Below are 25,988 nucleotides of genomic sequence, written 5' to 3'. Positions count from 1 at the left end.
TTGTGTATATACCACATCTTCTCTATTCATTCATAGGATGTAAGTGTATTAGTTACTAGTTGTGTCTGACTCTTTGTGATCCCATGGGCTGTAGCCCACCAGGCTCCTCTGTCTACGGGATCCTCGAGGCAAGAATACTGGAGTGGGTAGCCATTCCCTTCTCCTTGGGATCTTCCCAATCCAGGGGTCAAATCCAGGTCTCCTGCATTGCAGGCAGATTATTTACCATCTGAGCTACCAGGGAAGCATTCACTGGATACTGTTATCATTAACCATAGTCACCATGCTGTACATTAGATCCTCAGACTTATATCTAAAGGTTTTTACATTTTGACCGATGTCTCCCCATTTCTCCTTTTCTCCAGCCCCTTGCAACCACTATTCTGTTCTTTGTTTCTAAGAAACTGATTTTTTCTTTTTTTGAGATTTCACATGTAAGTAGTATCATAAAATATTTGTCTTGCTTATTTCCCTTAGCATAATACCCTCCAGGTTAATCCATGTTGCTGCAAATAAGAAGATTTCCTTATATTTTTAAAAGTCAGAATAATATCCCATTGCATATGTCTGTGTATCTCATACTTTCTTATTCATTTAACTTCTGAAGGACATCTAGACTATTTCTAAATTTTGTCTATTATGAAAACTGGTAAATTAATATGGATGTGCAGATTTCCCTTCAAGATACTGATTTCATTTCCTTTGGCTATACACCCAGAAGTAGAATTGCTGGGTCATATGGTAGCTCAGTTTTTAACTTTTTGAGAAACTACCGATTCTACCATTGGTAGCATTTTCCACAATGGCTGTACCAATTTACATTCCCATCAACAATGTGTGTAAGGTTTTCCTTTTTCAACATCCTTGTGAGCATTTGTTATCTCTTGTCTTTTTGACAATAGGTGTGAGATAATACTTCATTGTGGTTTTAGTTTGCATGTCCCTAAATTTATGCTGAGCACCTTTTCACATACCTATTGGCCATTTGTTTCTCTTTAGAAAAATGTCTATTCAGATCCTTTGCTCATTTAAGATTGAATTATTGGCTCATTTGATAAAAGTTAATAGTTTATTTATATATATTTTTTGAATATTAACTCCTAATCAGATATATGGTTTGAAACTTATTTTTTTAATATAAATTTATTTATTTTAATTGGAGGCTAATTACTTTACAATATTGTAGTGGTTTTCCCATACATTAGTTTCTGCCAAGTTGTAAGTTGCCTTTTCAATTCATTGTTTTCTCAGTTGTGCAGAGGCTGTTTAGTTTGATGCAGTCCTATTTTTATTTATTTTTGCTTTTGTTTCTTATGCTTTTGATGTCTTATTCAAGAAACATTGCCAAGGCTCATGTCAATAAGCTTTTTTCTTGTTTCCACCCCCACTCCCAGGAGTTTTATGCTTTTAAGACTTACCTTTAAGTCTTTAATCTATTTGAAGTTAATTTTTGTGAGTTGTATCAGACTGGGACTCAGTTTCATTCTTTTGCATATGAATATCCAGTTTCCCCAATACCATTTATTGGAGAGATTATTCTTTCCTCATTGTGTGTTCCCTTATTAAAATCTTGTTGGACGTTTATGTATGGGTTTGTATCTGGGCTCTCTATCTGTCCACCATTCTTTGTGCCTGTTTTTATGCCAGCACCATACTGTTTTGATTACTATAATTTTGTGATATAGTTTGAAATCAGGATTTGAGATACCTCCAGCTTTGCTCTTCTTTTTCAGGATAGCTTTGGCTACTGAGGGTCTTTTGTGGTACCATACAAGTTTTTGGAAAGTTTTTTCTACTTCAAAGAAAAATGCATTTGAATTTTGATAGAATTGCATTGAATTGCATATTACTTGGGGTAGTATGGATCTTTCACAATGTTAGTTACTCCAATCCAATACATGGGATATCTTTCCATTTATTTGTGTCTTCAGTTTCTTTCATTAATATTTTATAGTTTTCTGTATACAGAAAAATTTCACCTCCTTGCTTAAATTATTCCTAAGCATTTTATTGCTTTTTTTTTTTTTTTTTTTTACTATTGTAAATGGGTTTGCTTTCCTAATTTGTCTTTCAGATAGTTGGTTGTTAGTGTGTAGAAATGTAATTAATTTTTGATATTGATTTTTTTATCCTTCAACTTTACTGAATTTGCTTATCAGTTCTAACAGGCTTTTTATATGGAGTCCTTAGGATTTTCTATTGTATGAGCTTAATAAATAGAAACTTCAATTAGATAGAATCAAGAGATTAGAAGGGGGAGCTTCCATGTCTTATGATAGTAGTAGAGCCCAACAGGAAGAAGAAAGACTCCTTTTCTTTCCTGGCAAGTACAAACCAATGAAGCCATGGACTCTCTGTTAACTATAAAAGATCTCCCAACTGCTTTTTCCTCCCCACAAAGGTGTTTTCTTTCCCTTCCCATGCAGGAACTTGCACATGGCTCACCATAGTTGCAAGCCCTGAAATGCAATTCTCTATTGATCCTGAATAAACCCATCTTTACTGGAGAAATAACTAGCAATCTGTTTGCTTCATGTCAACACTGTACATAAGATCATATCATCTGCAAGCAGAATTGATTTTACTTCTTCCTTTCTGACCTGGATGGCTTTATTTATTTTTCTTGCCTAATTATTATGGTAAGGATTTCAAACTATGTTGAATAGAAATGATGAGTGTGGGCATCTTTCTCTTGTTCTTGATCTTAAAGAAAGGCTTTTAACTTTTCACCATTGAGGATGATGTTAGCTATGGGCTTGTCATATATGGCCTTTATCATATTTAGGTACCTTGCCTCTATACCTGATTTTTTGAGAATTTCTCTCATGAAAGGATACTTAATTCTGTGGAATCATGATCCCAGAGAGCTGGACACAACAGTGACTGGGGTTCCTGGGGAAAGTTCTCACCACCGTGGCAGTGGCAGCCTTGGAGAAGAAACAGAGTATCTAGGACTCCAGGTATCTCTGACATCTGATCAGCATAGGTGAAGCCTACGTGAGTCCTCAGAAGCAAAGTCTGTAAAAATCCATGAGGGTTGCGTCTTGCAGAAGTATCCTGCTCTCCATTTCCTCATAGGGTAATATCCCTGCATGGGAACTCCTCCTATTACCAGGCTACTCTCGGTTGGAGCACGGGGTGATGCAGGCAAAATGCTTCATGCACTTCTTTTATGCAGATATCCTTTTGACTTTTGTGTTTCTGCTGTTTTGTCCTTGTAGTCCAGTCTTTTTCCAGAGCTATTTTTGTCGGTTGGTAGTTGTTTATTTTGGGCTTCCCTGGTGGCTCAGTGTAAAGAATCTGCCTGTCAATGCAGGAGATGTGTGTCAGGAAGATCCCCTGGAGAAGGAAATGGCAACCCACTCCAGTATTCTTGCCTGGGGAATCCTAAAGACAGACAGACAGAGGGGCCTGGCGGGATATAGTCCATGGGGTTGCAAAAGAGTTGTACACAACTTAGTGGCTAAACAACAACAACAAGCTGTTTATTTATTGTTTTTATTGTTTTTAAGGGGGAGACAAGCTTTGGCCCCTCCTAGCCCTTCATCCTGCTGATACTCTGGGGCTAGATATTTAAAGTCACATCTATTATTCCAATTTTCACTGGAGTGAAGAAACAAAGTTTTTGCTTTCTGTCTTTCTGTGAACTTAAAATTGTATCTAAGTTGTATGTGTTTTGGGAAAAAGAGATGTGTTATATACTGGGCTCTCAGACATTCAAGACTGGAGTAATAATAATGCATGTATGTGAAATGGTACAGATAAATTTATTTGCAGGGCAGGAATACAGACGCAGATATAGAAGACAGACACATGTACACAGTAGAGGAAGGGGAAGGTGGATGAACTGGGAGATTAGGGTTGACATATATACACTGCCATGTATAAAATAGATAGCTGCATAGCACAGGGTTCCTGTGATGATCTAGATGGGTGGGAAGGATGGAAGGTGGGAGGGAGGTCCAAGAGGGAGTGTATATATGTATACATATAGCTGGTTCACTTCATTGTTCAGCAGAAACTAACACAACACTGTAAAACAGTTATAGTCCTGTTAAAAGATAAACTGATATTTGAGTGGATATAAGTGGAACAAATTTAAGTTATGATTGAACTGGGTGTGTCAGGCCATTCATCAGATGAAGTTAAAACAAGATTAAGATCACAAATTTCGATGAACATTGGGGTGCACGTGTCTCTTTCAGATCTGGTTTCCTCAGTGTGTATGCCCAGAAGTGGTATTGCTGGGTCATATGGCAGTTCTATTTCCAGTTTTTTAAGAAATCTCCACACTGTTTTCCATAGTGGCTGTACTAGTTTGCATTCCCACCAACAGTGTAAGAGGGTTCCCTTTTCTCCACACCCTCTCCAGCATTTATTGCTTGTAGACTTTTGGATAGCAGCCATCCTGAGTGGCGTGTAATGGTACCTCATTGTGGTTTTGACGCAGCACTGTTTATAATAGCCAGGACATGGAAGCAACCTAGATGCCCATCAGCAGATGAATGGATAAGGAAGCTGTGGTACATATACACCATGGAATATTACTCAACTGTTAAAAAGAATTCATTTGAATCAGTTCTAATGAGATGGATGAAACTGGAGCCCATTATACAGAGTGAAGTAAGCCAGAAAGATAAAGACCATTACAGCATACTAACACATATATATGGAATTCAGAAAGATGGTAACAATAACCCTATATGCAAAACAGAAAAAGAGACACAGAAGTACAGAACAGACTTTTGAACTCTGTGGGAGAAGGTGAGGGTGGGATGTTTTGAAAGAACAGTATGTATATTATCTAGGGTGAAACAGATCACCAGCCCAGGTGGGATACATGAGTCAAGTGTTCAGGCCTGGTGCACTGGGAAGACCCAGAGGAGTCGGGTGGAGAGGGAGGTGGGAGGGAGGATCGGTATGGGGAATACGTGTAACTCTATGGCTGATTCATATCAATGTATGACAAAACCCACTGGAAAAAAAAAAAAATAAACCACCAAAAAAAAAAAAAAGATCACAAATTTCTAAGTTATTTTTTACAAAATAAAAAAATTAAATTAAACAATACTGAGTAGTCATTCATGCAGTGAATCCATCTTGCAAACCAAATTTCAGTTGTTCCTCTTGTGTGAAACTCCCTTCTTTCCCCTGGCACTGAGGGGATTGTCAACTGCCTTTCACTTTGATAATGCCTTATTCTTGTCTTACTTCTTGCTTGTATGACTTGGTTTTGTTATGTGCCTGGCCCTTGTAAGATCAAATCTTTCATTCTCTGTACTGGGCCAAACTGGTAGGCAAAATGTTAGATTTGGGCTTGACTATAAAGATAGTTCCTCAGAAGTAAGTTGGTACAACCTAATTTTGTGTGAGATAGAGTTTTATCAATGCAGTTTTAAAAGAACCATAGGTCAATACCAATTTAGAGGTTTTCTTTGTTATTTTGAAAGCATGTACCAACATATTTTCCATTATGTCAAGGACCGTTAGGGGTATTATCTCTGTGTAATGGATTCATTTTGGGAGAAACTTTGATTTCTTCCCAGGTGGCTCAGTGGTAAAGAACCCTCCGGCCAATGCAGGAGATGTAAGAGACACAGCTTCAATCCCTGGGTCAGGAAGATCCCCTGAAGAAGGAAATGGCAACCCACTCTGGTTTTCTTGCCAGGAATATCTCATGGACAGAGGAGCCTGATGGGCTACAGTCCATGGACTGTAGAGTTGCAGAGAGCCAGACACAACTGAGCATGCTTTGATTCCTTTCCCCCATCTTCAGTGGAATCTTAACTCTCAGAAGCAGTTTGCTTCTCCTTATTCAAATCTCTTTTATTTTTTATTTTTATTTTTTTTTTAATTTTAAAAAATATTTTATTTAAACTGTGTTTTTACCTTTGCTTTTATTTTTTCTTTTTTTTTAATTTTTAAAAAAATTTTTTATTTTTCAGTGGGTTTTGTCATACATTGATATGAATCAGCCATAGAGTTACACGTATTCCCCATCCCGGTCCCCCATCCCACCTCCCTCTCCACCTGATTTCTCTGGGTCTTCCCAGCCCACCAGGCCCGAGCACTTGACTCATGCCTCCCACCTGGGCTGGTGGTCTGTTTCACCACAGATAATATACATGCTGTTCTTTCGAAACATCCCACCCTCACCTTCTCCCACAGAGTTCAAAAGTCTGTTCTGTACTTCTGCGTCTCTTCTTCTGCCCTGCATATAGGGCCATCGTTACCATCTTTCTAAATTCCGTATATATGTGTTAGTATACTGTAATGTTCTTTATCTTTCTGGCTTACTTCACTCTGTATAATGGGCTCCAGTTTCATCCATCTCATTAGAACTGATTCAAATGAATTCTTTTTAACGGCTGAGTAATATTCCATGGTGTATATGTACCACAGCTTCCTTATCCATTAGTCTGCTGATGGGTATCTAGGTTGCTTCCATGTCCTGGCTATTATAAACAGTGCTGCGATGAACATTGGGGTGCACGTGTCTCTTTCAGATCTGGTTTCCTCGGTGTGTATGCCCAGAAGTGGTATTGCTGGGTCATATGGTAGTTCTATTTCCAGTTTTTTAAGAAATCTCCACACTGTTTTCCATAGTGGCTGTACTAGTTTGCATTCCCACCAACAGTGTAAGAGGGTTCCCTTTTCTCCACACCCTCTCCAGCATTTATTGCTTGTAGACTTTTGGATAGCAGGCATCCTGACTGGCGTGTAATGGTACCTCATTGTGGTTTTGATTTGCATTTCTCTGATAATGAGTGATGTTGAGCATCTTTTCATGTGTTTGTTAGCCATCTGTATGTCTTCTTTGGAGAAATGTCTGTTTAGTTCTTTGGCCCATTTTTTGATTGGGTCATTTATTTTTCTGGAATTGAGCTTCAGGAGTTGCTTGTATATTTTTGAGATTAATCCTTTGTCTGTTTCCTCATTTGCTATTATTTTCTCCCAATCTGAGGGCTGTCTTTTCACCTTGCTTATAGTTTCCTTTGTTGTGCAAAAGCTTTTAAGTTTGATTAGGTCCCATTTGTTTATTTTTGCTTTTATTTCCAATATTCTGGGAGGTGGGTCATAGAGGATCTTGCTGTGATTTATGTCGGAGAGTGTTTTGCCTATGTTCTCCTCTAGGAGTTTTATAGTTTCTGGTCTTACATTTAGATCTTTAATCCATTTTGAGTTTATTTTTGTGTATGGTGTTAGAAAGTGTTCTAGTTTCATTATTTTACAAGTGGTTGACCAGTTTTCCCAGCACCACTTGTTAAAGAAGTTGTCTTTTTTCCATTGTATATCCTTGCCTCCTTTGTCAAAGATAAGGTGTCCATAGGTTCGTGGATTTATCTCTGGGCTTTCTATTCTGTTCCATTGATCTATATTTCTGTCTTTGTGCCAGTACCATACTGTCTTGATGACTGTGGCTTTGTAGTAGAGTCTGAAGTCAGACAGGTTGATTCCTCCAGTTCCACAAATATCTTTTATAAAGAGCCTCTGCTTTCTTTTGGGAGTATAAAAATTTTCATTAGATATGTCATTGAATATGCTTCCAGAAATGTTGCATTTCTCTTCTTGAGCCAGCTAATTATTAATTTTTTTCCAATAAAATGAAGGTAGACTCTTTTTTCAGGGTCTTCAATAGAAATCTTTCTATCCCTTATCATTGCAAACATTTAGATTAAAAAATATCTGTTACTTTCCCCCTCATATCTATATGAAAGATTCTTGAAGGCTGGGATCCTGGCTTATTCTGTTATTCATGACCAAGTAACATGTCTCACACACTAATCTTTTGATAAGTATTTTATGTATGTGCATGATATGATGAATGAGTCACTTAATGGTCTACAATGTTTTACTTAGCTAGGAAGGAAAATAAAAAAGAAAATCACTTCTTTGAGGCATACCTAGTCAGTTTTACCCTTGGGACTTGTGGTAAGTTGACTGTCACTTTCACAAAACAGAGATTTGTATTGCTATGTTCACTGTCATATTTCCAGGAATAGAACCAAACTTGCCATAGGTAGGCATTAAGTAGATATCATGGATCAAAGTATTTGTGAGCTAAAACAGAAATATGAAGCTCCATATGCTCTATTCTGCACAGTCACGAACCTTTCCTTCTGGTCTTGTTGCCCTGAAAAAAGGCTATCAGAACATTGAACTGTAAAGAGTAAATTAACTTTGATTACTTTCCCTTACCAAGTTAATGTGTGACCAATGCTCAGTCTTTCCAGTTGTTAATAATTAGTACTCTTTTCCTCTGTTAAGTAAAATATCTGTGTCTACTTTTAGCAGCAACATGTTCTGTGCCAAGGCCAACACAAACAATGTTGATACTCATTGAGAAACCGGACAGTGAGGTAAGAAGCCTCATAACCACCATTGTGATCTTACTTTCCCTTCCTCTTATGGATATGAATGATATATATGACATACAGATAATATAAAGATTAGCATATGTTTTTCTTGCATTCTGTAACCAACTCCCAGCCTCCTCACCTCCATGGTTAGGGTATCTCCAGCATTCTTCCTTCCATTTCTGTGTGCCGCTTTTTGAAGTTCCTTTAAGCCCCTTTGGGGTTTGTCTATAATAATCAGCCACCGAGCAGATTCTATCAGCCACCTAAAAAAAAAAAAAAAAGAGTAGGACAAAAGTGTAGTCATCTCTCACTTGTCCATTTTGCACATAGCCTTTGTCCAGAGATGCCTTTCCCCTCCAGTCTGTTGCCTACCACTTGTTGGATTATAACAAAATTTATAAACTTACATTCTCTTGTACCATAACTAGGGGAAAATGAGATGACCTCTCTGTGTGGTTTACCTTCACTATTGAGATTGCAGGCTGGAGTCATATTGACTCCCTTCTCAACCAGAAGCAAATTTACCAGGGAGCTCATAAAGCTGAAACATGAGGGATCCTTACTTGTACAGGCCTTTGTCAAGGTTCTTGCAAGGGCACAAAAAATGTCTCTTCATAATGTGTCATTTTTCTAAAATAAGGACCCTTAAGTGATTTATGTATGCCAAAGGCTCACACAGTTTGGAATCACTCCTGCTCCTACAAGTTATGATGGAATCTGGCTATATAAGTGAGTTACTTATAGCTGCCTTGATTTTATCATCTGTGTAACAAGGAGGCAGTCCCATATACTCTGTAGAACTGTCATGAAGATGTAGTGACATAATGGATGAGCCTGACAGAGACTACATCCTCCAGTCTAAATGAACTCACCTCACTATATTATTAATATATCTGTAATCATTTCTCTGAGGGAGAGTCATTTTCAGACAATGATCTTCTTCTGAACAGCCTTCTTAGGGGGAGGGGTGTAATTGCCATTCCTGAGTCTTTTTAAAGAGAAGGGCAAAGTTGTGCATGCTGTTCAGTTGCCAAGCTGTGTTTGCCTGTTTGTGACCCCATGGACTGCAGCACACCAGGCCTCCCTGTCCTCCTCCATTTCCTGGACTTTGCCCAAATTCATGTTCATTGCATTGGTGATGCCATCCAACCATCTCATCCTCTGTAATCCTCTTCTTCTGTCTTCAATCTTTCCCAGTATCAGGGGCTTTTCCAATGAGTCAGCTGTTTGCATCAGATTGCCAAAGTATTGGAGTTTCAGTTTCAGCATCAGTCCTTCCAATGAGTGTTCAGGGTTGATTTTCTTTAAGTTGACTGGTTTGATCTCCTTGCTGTCCAAGGGACTCTCAGAGTTTGCATAGAACAACTGGTAAAAAACCATCCAATCTGAGCTATTTCAAATCCTAAAAGATGATGCTGTGAAAGTGCTGTACTCAATAAGCCAGTAAATTTGGAAAACTCAGCAGTGGCCATAGGACCAGAAAAGATCAGTTTTCATTCCAATCCCAAAGAAAGGCAATGCTAAAGAATGTTCAAACTACTGCACAATTGCACTCATCTCACACGCTAGTAAAGTAATGCTTAAAATTCTCCAAGCCAGGTTTCAGCAATATGTGAACCATGAACTTCCAGATGTTCAAGCTGGTTTTAGAAAAGGCAGAGGAACCAGAGATCAAATTGCCAACATCTGCTGGATCATTGAAAAAGCAAGGGAGTTCCAGAAAAATATATATTTCTGCTTTATTGACTATGCCAAAGCCTTTGACTGTGTGGATCACCACAAATTGTTGAAAATTCTGAAAGAGATGGGAATACCAGACCACCTGACCTGCCTCTTGAGAAATCTGTATGCAGGTCAGGAAGCAACAGTTAGAACTGGACATGGAACAACAAACTGGTTCCAAATAGGAAAAGGAGTAAGTCAAGGCTGTATATTGTCATCCTGCTTATTTATTTGCAGAGTACGTCATGAGAAACGCTGGGCTGGAGGAAGCACAAGCTGGAATCAAGATTGCTGGGAGAAAGGTCAATAACCTCAGATATGCAGATGACATCACTGTTATGGCAGAAAGTGAAGAACTAAAGAGCCTCTTGATGAAAAGAGGAGAGTGAAAAAGTTGGCTTAAAGCTCAACATTCAGAAAACTAAGATCATGGCATCTGGTCCCATCACTTCATGGCAAATAGATGGGGAAACAGCAGAAACAGTGACTGACTTTATTTTTGGGAGCTGCAAAATCACTGCAGATTGTGACTGCAGCCTTGAAATGACTTAAAAGACACTTACTCCTTGGAAGGAAAGCTATGACCAACCTAGACAGCATATTAAAAAGCAGAGACATTACTTTGCCAACAAAGATTTGTCTCGTCAAGGCTATGGTTTTTCCAGTGGTCATGTATGGATGTGAGAGTTGGACTATAAAGAAAGCTGAGTGCTGAAGAATTGATGCTTTTGAACTGTGGTGTTGGAGAAGACTCTTGAGAGTCCCTTGGACTGCAAGGAGATCCAACCAGTCCATCCTAAAGGAGATCAGTCCTGAGTGTTCAATGGAGGGACTACTGTTGAAGCTGAAACTCCAATACTTTGGCCACCTGATATGAAGAGCTGACTCATTTAAAAAGACCCTGATGCTGGGAAAGATTGATGGCAGGAGGAGAAGGGGACGACAGAGGTTGAGATGGTTGGATGGCATCACCAGCTCAATGGACATGAGTTTGAGTAAACTCTGGGAGTTGGTGATGGACAGGGAGGCCTGGTGTGCTGTGGTCTGTGGGGTTGTGAAAAGTCAGACATGACTGAGTGGCTGAACTGAACTGAACTGAACTGATCCAATCTGACTTAATTTAAACTAGAGGAACCATGCTGCTTTTCCTTTACATAGTTGTGGAGGTGAATTTGCTTCCCATTCCTCTCTCTAATATCAGTTAAAAAAATGAAAAATGTCCATATCTTCTGTATCACATAATTTTTTTACAAAGCGATACCTATAATCACAGATTGTAATGGAGGCTAGCTCACCTTCAGATGTTTTACTCCACAGGGATAATATTTTTGTAGCAATTCTGTTTGCATCATACTTGTTAAGTCTCATTAGTAAGGAAGGAAAGACTGCAAAAGACTCAGAATTCCCAGAAGAAGATTCTTTGCTATCCTCTGTCTTTAGGGTTGCTGGTTTTAGCATGTAAAAATAGTGTGCCTAATTAAATTTGAACTTCAAGTAAAAAAGGTAAACTTTTTATTAGAACTATGCCCCATGCAATATTTTATTTATTTTTTATTTTTTTCCGAGGAGTTATTAGTTTTTTTTTTTTCATTTATTTTTATTAGTTGGAGGCTAATTACTTTACAATATTGTAGTGGTTTTTGCCATACATTGACATGAATCAGCCATAGATTTACATGTGTGCATGTAAAAATAGTGTGCCTAATTAAATTTGAACTTCAAGTAAAAAAGGTAAATTTTTTATTAGAACTATGCCCCATGCAATATTTTAGATAAAAAATTATCTGTTGCTTGTTTGAAATTTTAATATAATGGGATTTCTTTTGTTTTATTCAGTAGCAAACAAAAATACAGAACCCAGCTAGAAATTTCGTATAAATCACGAACAAGTTGCAGTATAATTATGTACCTTACAATATTTGGGATATAATTTCACAAAAATATTAGCTGGTTATCTTAAATTCAAATTTCATTGAATGGCCTTAATTTCATCTGGCAAGTCTGCCTGTTTTGCATCTCGAATTGTACATGGGGCGCATAAAAGAAGAGTACATATTCAGGTATGAAGTGAAGTGAAAGTCACCCAATCATGTCCGACCCTTTCCGACCCCATGGACTGTAGCCTACTAGGCTTTTGTCCATGGAGTTTTCCAGGCAAGAATACTGGAGTGGGTTGCCATTTCCCTCTTCAATACTTAGGTGTAGACCAGGACCAAACAGAATTCTTGTATGTGATTCCATGTACATTCTCACCCCAGACTCTCACAAGACAAAGGAGTAAAGAAGGCTCATACCTTGAGGCCAGAAAGAAAACAAAGACTGGTGCAGACATCACTAGCTGGAGAGTGTGCCAGTCTCGAATGGCAAAAGCCAGGCCTCCCAAGATTGTCTGTCCCAGACTAGTGGCAGCCATCAACAGTGTAGTTGCCATGGCTTGGAATCGGGGTTCTGTCCATTCCAGTGCTGAAAGAAAATACAAGTGGAGTTTTTAATTCAAATAAACATGGAATCTCAAGGTCAGAGTTAAGACTTGGAAAACCCTGAAGATACAAAGCATTGACTTACTGAGCAAAACATTATTTGTCAGGAGGCACGTAGCAGACATTCCAGCCAAGAAACGTAGTAAGCAGTAAATGAGGAAGTTGGGGGCAATGACTGTAAAGGTGTCAACAATGGCAAGCTGGAGGAAACACAACCTGATTATAAGCTTCCTCCCAAACCTGAGAAAGAAAGCACCAAATTAGGCTATAGGAATGATAACAACCTCTTGTAAAAACTAGCAAAAAGAAAGCACTATGAATCCTTAGCGAATCAATAATAAATGGCAGATCTGAGAAGCAAACTTCCCCTATGTAAACAGAAACTGAATGTATCAAAGCCTCTTCTCACATTCTGTTACTAGTATTGGGTTGACACCAATTCAAACCATATAGGAAGGTTGCAATATTTTGGAATTTTAAAATATCAGAACTGTCCCTTCTACTAACACATGCCTTTAGCATAAGGATTCTGTATAAAACCTACACTCAGGGAATCTAAGCTGTACTTGCCAATCTAGGCCCACACAGTTTACAACAGAACTTATTTGAAAGCAACACCTGTGGAATAAATCCATCACAGTGGCATATGAGACCCTCCTTGCTGACTTTGGGTTTGTTGGCTTTGGGCAACAGGTTTCCTTCTAAAACAATAAAGAAGACAGTCATGACAGAAGCAGAGGGACTTAGAAAATTCTGAGAGGAGTTTGATAAGATGGAGAAGGAAGAAACACAGAAGCAAATATTTCAAAAGAGGGATTTAAAGAGGCAGCCCCCCAAGTCCCAGGCAGCAGGGCAGCCACCTTGATTCCTGCAGCTGCAGCACCCCAGCTCCCAGAGCCACTATAGTGCTACATTAGGATGAACACAACAGAGAAGGGATGAAAATTTGGGCTGCTACTGGGCAGAACTGTGAATGCCTGCATGAGAGGTACATACGTTCACTGTGATCACAGGGACTCCACTTGCTATAGCACTCACTTCCTTTGGCACAAAGCTTGCAATTAAAGGCAATGGAACCTTATGGAATCTGACCCTTAGGGCTTCTATTCCAACAACTGGGGATTAGATCCCACCCCTGACAGGGCTATGACAGTCATGGAGCAAAGAGGCGGATCTACCCAACATTCAGTGCAGGCTATGAACCTTGCAACATCAATTACACCTCCTATCAAGGGCAAAATGACCAGCACACTCTGAGGAAAGATGTGGTAGGCATCCATACCCCAAACAGCGCTTGCACCAATAATATTAGAGGGCTGCTACCAACGCAGCCCTCACTTGGTGGAGCTGTATGGAGACTACACTACTGGACCTTCCTCACAGCTGGAGTTGGCACACCCCACCCAGCTGGTACCTGCTCATTCCCCCACAAGTGAAGGTCTTTCTCCAACAAATCTAGTCTACAAAGTTTGGAAGAGGTAATTGTTCCATGAAATGTGCATATATCAATGCAACACTACAAGAAACATAAAAGATCAAGGAAATATGACACCAACAAAGAAACAGAATAGTTTTCCAGCAACTGACCTCTAATAAATGGATGTCTTTGAACTGCTTCATGAAGAATTCAAGGAAACTGTCTTAAGGAAACTCAATGAGCTACAAGAGAATGCAGGTTGGCAATTCAATGACATTAAGAAAATAATACATGAACAAAATGAGAAGTTGAACAGAGAGCTAAAAATGATAAAAATGAACCAAATACTAAAGCTGAAGAATATAATAAGTGAAACAATATACAGAGCACCAACAAAAGATGTATAAAATGGAGGAAAAATCTATGAACTCAAGGACAAGTCATTTGAAATTTTCCAGTCAGAGAAGAACAAAGAAAAAATATTAAAGAGAGTACAGAATGCTTGATTATGAACACCAACAAATAAAACACTATTTTCATTATGGAAGTCCCAGAAGAAGAAGAGAAAGAGAAAGACAAATTAAGAGAAGGGCTAAATAAAATACTGAGCAAATATTAACAATCCGAAGGCAGAAATAGACAGTAGTGCAATAATAGCAGGGGACTTCAATACCACTTTCAACAGTGGAAAATGGAAATGGCAAATCAATAGGAAATAATGATTTGAACTATATATTTTTTCTCCCAGTCTATCTCTCCCTCCCACCCTTCCCCACTGGTAACCATAAGTTCATTCTCTAGGTCAGTGTTTTGTGAATAAGTTCATTTGTATAATTTTTTTAAGATTCTGCATATTAGCAATATCATATATTTGTCTTTCTCTGTATGACTAACTGCACTTAATATGATAATCTCCAGGTCCATCAACATTGCTACAAATGGCATTATCATTCTTTTTAATTGCTGAGTAATATTCCATTGTATATATGAATTACATCTTTATTCATTCATCAGTTGATGGACATTTAAGTTGTTTCCATGTCTTGGCTATTGTAAATAGTACTCTATGAACACAGGGGAGCATGTACCCTTTTGAACAGTGTTTTTCTCCAGATGTATGCCCAGGAGTGAGATTGTTAGATCCTATTATAGCTATATTTTTAATTCTTAAAGAAACTTCCTCACTATTCTCCATAGTGGCTATACCAATTTACATTCCTACCAACAGTGTAGGAGGGTTTTCTTTTCTCTACAGCTCCTCCAGCATTTATTGTTTGTAGATTTTTTGATGATGGCTCTTTTGACTATAATCTACCTGCAATGCAGGAGACCTGGGTTGGGAAGGCCTCTGGAGAAGGGAATGGCAAGCCACTCCAGTATGCTTGCCTGGAGAATCCCATGGACAGAGGAACATGGCAGGTTACAATCCATGGGGTCGCAAAGAGTCAGACACGACTGATTGACTAAGACTATACATTCTGACCAGTGTGAGGCGATATCTTATTTTAGTTTTGACTTGCATTTCTCTAATAATTAGCGATGTTGAGTATCTTTTCATGTGCCTCCTGATCCTCTGTATGTCTTTTTGGAGGAATGTCTATTTAGGTCTTCTGCCCATTGTTTGATTGCTTGCTTCTTTGATATTGAGCACATGAGCTGTTTGTAAACTTTGTAGACTAATCTCTTGTTGGTTGCATCTGTTGCAAATATTTTCTCCCATCCCAAAGGTTGTCTTTTTATGTTGTCTATGGTTTCCTTTGCTGTGCGAAAGCTTTTAAGTTTGACTAGGTCTCATTTGGTTACTTTTGCTTTTATTTCCATTACTCTAGGATATGGCTCAAAAAAGATATTGCTGTGATTTATGTCAAAGAGTGTTCTGCATATGTTTTCCTCTAAGAGTTTTATAGTTTTCAGTCTTACATTTAGGTCTTTAATCCGTTTTGATTTTATATTTTGTGTATGGTATTAAAAAACATTCTAATGTCATTTTTAAAAAACATGGAGCTGTGCAGCTTTCCAAGCACCATTTATGTCTTTCCTCTATTGTATAGTCTTGCCTTCTTTGTTGTAAATTAATTGAACCTAAGTGTGTGGGTTTATTTCTGGACTTTCTATCCTGCTCCATATTGATCTATTTATCTATCTACTGGTACTAGTAACATACTGTTTTGATGACCACAGCTGATTCCTCCAGTTCCATTTTTCTTTCTCAAGATTACTTTGGTTGTTTGGGATCTTCTGTGTTTCCACACTCATTTTAAGATATTTTTGTTCTAGTTTGTGAGAAATGCCATTGATAATTTGATAGGGGTTGCATTAAATCTGTAGATTGCCTTAGCTAGTATAGTCATTTTTGACAATATTGATTCTTCCAATCCCAGAACATAGTATATATTTTCATCTATTTGTATCATATTCAATTTCTTTCATAAGGGTCTTATAGTTTTCAGAGTATAGGTCTTCAATTCTGTTCTTTTTCTGTTCTTTTGTTGTTAGAATATAGAAGTGCAACAGATTTCTGTGTATTAATTTTGTATCCTGCAACTTTACTGAATTCATTGCTGAGCTCTAGTAGTTTTATTGCAGCATCTTTAGGATTTTCTACGTATAGAAATCATGTCATCTGCAAACAAACATCAAATCATGATATGTATAGCATCATGTCATTTGAAAACAAACATCACAATCCAAATCCTATGGAAAAATCAGTTCTAAGAGAGAAGTTTATAGCAATACAATCTTGCTTAAGTAAGCAAGAAAAATCACAAATTAACAACCTAAACTTACACCTAAAGCAACTAGAGAAAGAAGAACAAACAAAATACAAAGATAGTAGAAGGAAAAAATCATAAAGATCAGAGGAGAAATAAATAAAACAGAATTGAAGAAAACAATAGCAAAGATAAAACCAAGAGCTGGTTCAAAAAGATAAGCAAAATTGATAAGCCTTTCACTGGACTCATCAAAGAAAAAGGAGAGAGGACTCAAATCAATAAAATTAGAAATGAAAAAGAAGTTACAAGGACACCACAAAAATACAAAAGATCATAAAAGAATACTACAAGCAACTACTTGCCAATAAAATGGACAACTTGGAAGAAATGGATAAATTCTTAGACAGGAGTAGTCTCCTAAAAATAAACCAGGAAGAAATAGAAAATATGAACTACACTTTAGATTAAAGGAACCTAGTAGACTATATAGAACATCCCATGTAACAATTGCAGAATATACATACTTTTCAAGTGCACAGAGAAGATAGGTCAAAAGTTGGGTCATGAAATAAGCTTTAACGAATTTAAGAGGATTGAAACCATATCTGGAAAAGTGAAGGACAGGGAAGCCTGGTGTGCTACAGTCCATGGGGTCTCAGAGTTGGACATGACTTAGCAACTGAACAACAATAAAATCATATCGAGTATATTTTCCAACCACTTTGGAAATTGGAAGTTATTTATTATAAAATTTGAAATTAATAACAAAGAGAAACTGAAAATTTGCAAACATGATGAAATTAAACAGCACTCTCCAGGACAATCAATGGCTCAAAGAAGAAATCAAAAGAGAAATGAAAATATGATACCAAGGAAAATGGAAGTACAACATAAAAAAAGTCATGGAATGCAGCAAAGGCATTTTAAAACAATTTTTAACACAGTTTATAACAATAAATTCCTATGTTAAAAAAAAGAACTTAATTTAGCACCCCAACTTTACACCTCAAGGAACTAGAAAACTAAACCTAAAGCTAGCAGAGGAAGAAAATGACAAAGATCAGAGCAGAGATAAATAAAATAGAGATTAGAAAATAGAACATATCAATAAAGCAGAGTTTTTTTTTTAAAAATTAACAAAATTGACAAACTATTAGCTAGACTGACAAAAAACTATAGACTTCTATATTGAGAAGACTCAAATGAATAAAATTAGAAATGAGAGGAGACATTAAAACTGATAACACAGAAATACAAAGGCTCATAAGCAATTACTACAAGTAATTATATGCTAACAAATTGGATGGCCTTTAAGGAATAGATAAATTCCAGAAACATACAGCCTACTAAGAACCAACCATGAAGCAAGAAAATATTGGCAAGCTCAATTTAATGGTACACTTAAAGAATCATACACCCTGATAAAGTGGGAGAAACTAAAGAGCCTCTTGATGAAAGTGAAAGAGGAGAGTGAAAAATTGGCTTAAAATTGAACATTCAAAAAACTAAGATCATGCACCCGGTCCCATTATTTCATGACAAATAGATGGGGGAAACAATGGAAGCAGTGGCAGACTTTATTTTCTTGAGCTCCAAAATCACTGCAGGTGGTGATTAGTCATGAAATTAAAAGATGCTTGCTCCTTGGAAGAAAAGCTATGCCAAACCTAGACAGCATATTAAAAAGCAGAAACATTACTTTGCTGATAAATGTCCATCTAGTCAAAGCTATGGTTTTTCCAGTAGTCATGTATGGATGTGAGAGTTGGACCATAGAGAAAGCTGAACACCAAAGAACTGATGCTTTTGAACTATGGTCTTGAGAGTTCCTTGGACTGCAAGGAGATCAAACTCGTCAATCTTAAAGGAAATCAGCCCTGAATATTCACTGGGAGGACTGATGCTGAAGCTGAAGCTCCAATACTTTGGCCACCTGATGTGAAGAACTGACTCATTGGAAAAGACCCTGCTGCTGGGAAAGACTGAAGGCAGGAGGAAAAGTGGATGCAGAAGACAAAATTGTTGGATGCCATCACTGACTCGATGGACATGAGTTTGAGCAAGCTCCAGGAGTTGGTGATGGACAGGTAAGCCTGGTTTGCTGCAGTGCATGGAGTCACAAAGAGATGGACATGACTGAGTGACTGAACTGAACTGAACTGATAAAGTGGGAAGTGGGATTTATCCCTGGGATGCAAGAATGGTTCAACATACACAATCATTAATGTGATACACCATGTTAACAAGAAGAAGGATAAAAATAGTATGACCAATTCAATAGATACAGGTAATGGAGTTCATAATGTATTCATATGTCAAAACATCACGTTGTACACTTTAAATATATATAGTTGTATCTGTCAATTATAACTCAATGAGAATATTGATCTCTGCATTTTCTCATGGCATTTTCACAGATGCCTGGGTTACAGGTTTGTTGTAAGTGAATACTCTGATTCTGAGCTGTTTTCTAATTTACATTTATTATGATACATTCCAATTTCGTAGGGACTTCCTTCATAGCTCAGTTGCTAAGGAATCTGCCTGTGATGTAGGAGACCCTTGTTGGATTCCTGGGTCGGGAAGATCTGCTGGAGAAGGGATAGACTATCCACTCCAGTATTCTTGGACTTCCCTTGTGGCTCAGCTGGTAAAGAATCTGCCTGCAATTTGGGAGACCTGGGTTCAATCCCTAGGTTGGAAAGATCCTCTGGAGAAGGGAAAAGCTACCCACTCCAGTATTCTGGCCTGGAGAATTCCATGGGCTGCATAGTCCATGGGGTCGCAAAGAGTTGGACACGACTGAGCGACTTTCACTTCACTAATTCCAATTTCATAGTTCTTAGCTGAGCAGCAGTTACCATTATGCAGATGGATGATAAGACTCTCCTCAGTTCTCCAATATGTCTGTGGGAGACGTAATTCAGTGGTGGCAATGATTGTCTATTTCAGAAGCACTATCACAGGATTATACATATTGAAACAGCAGTTATTGGATTAACTGTATGGTTGTCAAAGTTATCTTTAGAGAACTGCTTTTGCAAAAATCAAAATAAAAATTATGGCATACTTTTTCAATAGGCCACCAATGACACATTGCTGTGTACCCATATGTCTAGTTTAATAGGATTTATACACATCACACATGGGTAGCTATGATGTGATGATCATTCTCTGAGCATCCATAACCATTCAGCTAACAGAGCATAGGAGTAAATCAATACAATGCTCATGGCCAAGGCTAAAAACACATTTAGCCATTTGATGTCTGCAAAGAAGTGGAATCCCACGTCATGGAATATCTTTTTTCTGTTCCTATAGATAGCTGTTAATTTCCAAATTACGTGTTACGGCATTCCCTCTCTAAATTCTGTCCAGAAACGCCTCCAGGTCTGATGGAGATGTTGCTTCTGTATCTTGTATGCAGAACTTAGTGTTGACAAAATGGCACTTATCATACAGATTAATTCTCCGTTTATGTATCTATATTCTTGGGGAGATTACATAAGTCCCACAATATTGTAATTGTAATACAGTTCAGTTCAGTTCAGTTGCTCAGTCGTGCCTGACTCTTTGTGACCCTATGGGCCACAGCATGCTAGGCCTCCCTGTCCGTCACCAACTCCCAGAGATTACCCAAACTCATGTCCATTGAATCGGTGATGCCATCCAACCATCTCATCCTCTGTTGTCCCCTTCTCCTCCCTCCTTCAATCTTTCCTAGCATCAGGGTCTTTTTAAATGAGTCAGCTCTTCATATCAGGTGGCCAAAGTATTGGAGTTTCAGCTTCAATAGCAGTCCTTACAATGAACACTCAACACTGATCTCCTTTAGAATGGACTGGTTGGATCTCCTTGCAGTCCAAGGGACTCTCAAAAGTCTTCAACACCACATTTCAAAAGCATCAGTTCTTCGGCACTCAGCTTTCTTTATAGTCCAACTCTCACATCCATACATGACCACTGGAAAAACCATAGCCTTGATGAGACAAATCTTTGTTGGCAAAGTAATGTCTCTGCTTTTTAATATGCTGTCTAAGTTGGTCATAACTTTTCTTCCAAGGAGTAAGCGTCTTGTAATTTCAAGGTTGCAGTCACCATCTGCAGTGCTTTTGGAGCTCCCCAAAATAAAGTTAGCCACTGTTTCCACTGTTTCTCCATCTATTTGCCATGAAGTGATGGGACCAGATGCCATGATCTTAGTTTTCTGAATGTTGAGCTTTAAGCCAACTTTTTCACTCTCCTCTTTCACTTGCATTAAGAGGCTCTTTAGTTCTTCTTCACTTTCTGCCATAATGGTGGTGCCATTTTCATATCTGAGGTTATTGATTTTTCTCCCAGCAATCTTGATTCCAGCTTGTGATTTCTCCAGCCCAGCATTTCTCATGATGTACTCCGCATATAAGTTAAATAAGCAGGGTGACAATATACAGCCTTGATGTACTCCTTTTCCTATTTGGAACCAGTTTGTTGTTCCATGTCCGGTTCTAACTGTTGTTTCCTGACCTGCATACAGATTTCTCAAGAGGCAGGTCAGGTGGTCTGGTATTCCCATCTCTTTCAGAATTTTCCACAGTTTACTGTGATCCACACAGTCAAAGGCTTTGGCATAGTCAATAAAGCAGAAATATATATTTTTCTGGAACTCCCTTGCTTTTTCAATGATCCAGCAGATGTTGGCAATTTGATCTCTGGTTCCTCTGCCTTTCCTAAAACCAGCTTGAACATCTGGAAGTTCATGGTTCACGTATTGTTGAAGCCTGGCTTGGAGGTGTTGGAGCATTACTTTGCTAGTGTGTGAGATGAGTGCAATTGTGCAATAGTTTGAGCATTCTTTGGCATTGCCTTTCTTTGGGATTGGAAGGAAAACTGACCTTTTCTGGTCCTGTGGCCACTGCTGAGTTTTCCAAATTTGCTGGCATATCGAGTGCAGAACTTTCACAGCATCACCTTTTAAGATTTGAAATAACTCAACTGGAATTCCATCACCTCCACTAGCTTTGTTTGTAGTGATGCTTCCTAAGGCCCATTTGACTTCACATTCCAGGATGTCTGGCTCTAGGTGAGTGAGAGTAATCACACCATTGTGATTATCTGGGTCATGAAGATCTTTTTGGTACAGTTCTTCTGTGTATTCTTGCCACCTTCTTAATATCTTCTGTTTCTGTTAGGTCCATACCATTTCTGTCCTTTATTGTGCCCATCTTTGCATGAAATGTTCCCTTGGTATCTCTAATTTTCTTGAAGGGAACTCTAGCCTTTCCCATTCTGTTGTTTTCTTCTATTTCTTTGCACTGATCACTGAGGAAGGCTTTCTTACCTCTCCTTGCTATTCCTTGGAATTCTGCATTCAAATGGGTATATCTTTCCTTTTCTCCTTTGTTTTTTGCTTCTCTTCTTTTCACAGTTATTCATAAGGCCTCCTCAGATAGCCATTTTTCTTTTTTTTCTTTTTCTTGGGGATGGTCTTGATCCCTGTCTCCTGTACAAGGTCATGAACCTCTGTCCATAGTTCATCAGGCACTCTGTCTATCAGATATAGTCCCTTAAATCTATTTCTCATTTCCACTGTTTAATCATAAGGGATTTGACTTAGGTCATACCTGAATGGTCTAGTGGTTTTCCCCACTTTCTTCAATTTAAGTCTGAATTTGGCAATAAGGAGTTCATGATTTGAGCCACAGTCAGCTCCCAGTCTTGTTTTTGCTGACTGTATAGAGCTTCTCCATCTTTGGTTGCAAAGAATATAATCTATCTGATTTCAGTGTTGGCCATCTGGTGATGTCCATGTGTAGAGTTTTCTCTTGTGCTGTTGTAAGAGGGTGTTTGCTATGACCAGTGGGTTCTCTTGGCAAAACTCTATTAGCCTTTGCCCTGCTTCATTCTGTACTCCAAGGCCAAATTTGCCTGTTACTCCAGGTGTTTCTTGACTTCCCATTTTTGCATTCTAGTCCCATATAATGAAAAGGACATCTTTTTGGGGTGTTAGTTCTAGAAGGTCTTGTAGGTCTTCTTAGAACTACTCAGCTCCAGCTTCTTCACCATTACTGATTGAGGCATAGACTTGGATTATTGTGATATTGAATGGTTTGCCTTGGAAACGAACAGGTATCATTCTGTTGTTTTTGAGATTGCATCCAAGTACTGCTTTTTGGACTCTTTTGTTAACTATGATGGCTGCTCCAACTCTTCTAAGGGATTCTTGCCCACAGTAGCAGACATAATGGTCATGTGAGTTAAATTCACCCATTCCAGTCCATTTTAGTTCGCTGATTCCTAAAATGTTGATGTTCACTCTTGCCATCTCCTGTCTGATCACCTCCAGTTTGCTTTGATTCATGGACCTAACATTCCAGGTTCCTATGCAATATTGCTCTTTACAGCATTGAACCTTGCTTCTCTCACCAGTCACATCCACAGTTGGGTGTTGTTTTTGCTTTGGCTCCATGTCTTCATTCTTCCTGGAGTTAGTTCTTCACTGATCTCCAGTAGCATATTGGGCACCTACCGACCTGGGAAGTTCATCTTTCAGTGTCCTATCTTTTTGCCTTTTCATGCTGTTCATGGGGTTCTCAAGGCAAGAATACTGAAGTATTTGTAATACTGAAGTAATTGAAATAAGTATTCTTTTTTGTTGTAATTTTTGAGTATTTAACTGTATGAACACAATGATTAATAAAAGTTAAATAAAACACTTCTAGACTGTTATGATTGATGCTTCATAAAACTAAGTTGAACTAGATATTTCTTAATGAAAGAATAATTCATAAGCTGAAAGTACTTGAGAATAAAGAAAGCTATGATTGAGAGATACTCACCTGTCTGATAAAGAGCCATACATGATGCCTCCCACTAGAATTCCACTCATGACTAGGAATTTAGCCACTGAGATCAGTGACTGAGATTTACATACCAGGTCCCACTGAAAGACAAGCACACCGTCACTGCAGAGCTTCACAGCAGCTTAAAATCTCATTACCATAGGTAAAATAGCTAGTGGGAAGCGGCTATATAACACGGGGAGCTCAACCCAGTGCTCTGTGACAACCTAGAGGGGTAGGATGTGGGGGTGGGAGGGAGATTCAAGAGGAAGGGGCATATGTATACTTAAGGTTTATTCATATTGTTGTATGGCAGAAACCAACAGAACTTTTTAAAGCAATTACCCTCTGATTAAAAATAAACTTAAAAAATCTCTCAGTGGAAATCTGGTCAAAACTTCTTAACATTACTTGCAAAGTTCAATATTTGGGGCCTTTATCACCCTCTTCAGCTTCTTTTTTCTGCATTAGTTGACCTTTTATTATTCAGGTCTCATTTAAACATAACTTCCTTAGGGAAGTATACCATAAATCTGTTGGTTTTAATAATCTTCAGTTTGCATCAGACTGAGTAGTTCTCAGTCTTGGCCACAGAGTGGAATCATTTGAGGCGATGTAACATTTTCCAGTGGTCATGTATGGATGTGAGAGTTGAACTGTGAAGAAAGCTGAGCACCGAAGAACTGATGCTTTTTTTTTTTTTTTTTTTAATATTATTTTATTAGTTGGAGGCCAATCACTTTACAACATGAACTGATGCTTTTTAACTGTGGTGTTGGAGAAGACTCTTGAGAGTCCCTTGGACTGCAAGGAGATCCAACCAGTCCATCCTAAAGGAGATCAGTCCTGGGTGTTCATTGGAAGGACTGATGCTGAAGCTGACACTCCAGTACTTTGGCCACCTCATGCAAAGAGTTGACTCATTGGAAAAGACCCTGATGCTGGGAGGGATTGGGGGCAGGAGGAGAAGGGGGAGACAGAGGATGAGATGGCTAGATGGCATCACCGACTCGATGGGCATGAGTTTGGGTAATCTCTGGGAGTTGGTGATGGACAGGGAAGCCTGGCGTGCTGTGATTCATGGGGTCGCAAAGAGTTGGACACGACTGAGTGACTGAACTGAACTGAACATTTTACTGATTAGAACTTTATAGTAGATGTAATATGACTGCTCCGGAATATAGCCTGGGAATGGAGTTTTTCATCAGTTTACTAAATATTTGTAATATACAACCAAGTGATGAGCTTTACTGACCTGGTATAACATTTTTAACACATTACGTAAATTACTTGTTTAGACTTTGGTCATCCCAAGAATAACAGTAGTATAATAGAAGGGTTCATTTCTATTTTGGAGCTCATTAGACTCATTAAATATATAGGTGCTTGGCATTTAGTAGAGAGGCAATTAAGATTCCCTGAAAGGATGAAGGACTAACACCTATCTAGTGACTAAAGGCTGGAAGCATGTTCATTATTCTGTTACCCCTGAACACCCAGATCATGTACTCACAAGAGGTAAATGGGACCTCTTACCTCGGTTACGATGGTGGAGGAAAAGGAACTTCGGTCATACATCCAGCCATCCACACAGGGCTCTGTGTCCAGGTCAGTCATGTTGGGGAAGGTCCCATTCAGGTGAAGGAACTGCCACTGGGGGTGGCTGAAGCGACGACACTTCTCTGGCCTCAGGTTTGAGTCCAGTGGGATGGAGATTCTCAGGAGGGCATCTTGACTGAGGGTCCCAGTGTCATTAGCAGAGTCAGTGTCATTGTCCAAGATGTGGACCCAGCAGCGATGACCAGGGATGGCTGCAGTGAAGTTCTCAAGTAGGATGTGAGGGTACACTATGAGGCTAGAGATACAAAAGAAAACCATCTGAAGGATCTGGAATCTCCCCAGGCCTCCAACTTGATCCAGAAGGTCCTGAAAGGCCATCAAGGATGAGCTGGTGATCCTCAAAAGGAGGCAAAATGACTATCTAGAAAAGTTCAAGGGAAAATATATTTCCAGCTGCAGTGTCACACTAAGTGTGTGTTGATCCTGGCCGCACTTTCTCCTCAACTTGCTCTTCCATCAGGATAGTGGAAGCTGTTTCTCCGTGTTGTTTTAAGGTCAGGTAAGTAATTAGCGATTTATTAGAGATCAATAATTTGCTGAGTAACTCTAGTAGTTGATGATCACATCTGTTACATGTTTACTTTGTAAAAATTCTTCTACCCAGCAGTATCCAAAGTAGCATTGAACTTTGATTTGTAGATTCTCTAGTAAATAAACTAAAATAACCTTATATTGTATGCACAGTCCTTTTTCAAAGTGTAATATGTGAGGCTCAAAAGTTAAGTGCTTTTTGACTTTTTGTGTGTGAAAAGAAGTGAAAATAGATTTTTGCTCAGTTAATACTAAATTTTTATTAAAAAAGTTAATGAAAACAATCCTGAGTTAAATTAAAACAAGTGATATGATGAAATCCT

The 25,988-nt window shown here is 38.5% G+C and overlaps 1 protein-coding gene across 1 annotated transcript in view; it reads right to left on the bottom strand.

Moving 5' to 3' along the window:
- Positions 1–25,452, bottom strand: part of LOC136168827 (organic anion transporter 7-like) — a 31,452-nt gene extending 6,000 nt beyond the window's left edge. The window contains exons 1-5 of the mRNA XM_065936529.1: positions 25,051–25,452; positions 23,512–23,615; positions 12,648–12,802; positions 12,377–12,545; positions 8,500–8,623 (exon numbers count right to left, since the gene is read on the bottom strand). Coding sequence (XP_065792601.1) covers positions 8,500–8,623; positions 12,377–12,545; positions 12,648–12,802; positions 23,512–23,615; positions 25,051–25,452 — 954 coding nt within the window. The remainder of the gene's footprint in view (positions 1–8,499; positions 8,624–12,376; positions 12,546–12,647; positions 12,803–23,511; positions 23,616–25,050) is intronic.
- Positions 25,453–25,988: the final 536 nt, after the last annotated feature.

Source organism: Muntiacus reevesi, chromosome 5 (assembly GCF_963930625.1).
Source record: "Muntiacus reevesi chromosome 5, mMunRee1.1, whole genome shotgun sequence".
Lineage (NCBI taxonomy): Eukaryota > Metazoa > Chordata > Mammalia > Artiodactyla > Cervidae > Muntiacus > Muntiacus reevesi.
Note: the sequence above shows the minus strand (reverse complement) of the source record. Positions and strands in the feature narration are given on the sequence as shown.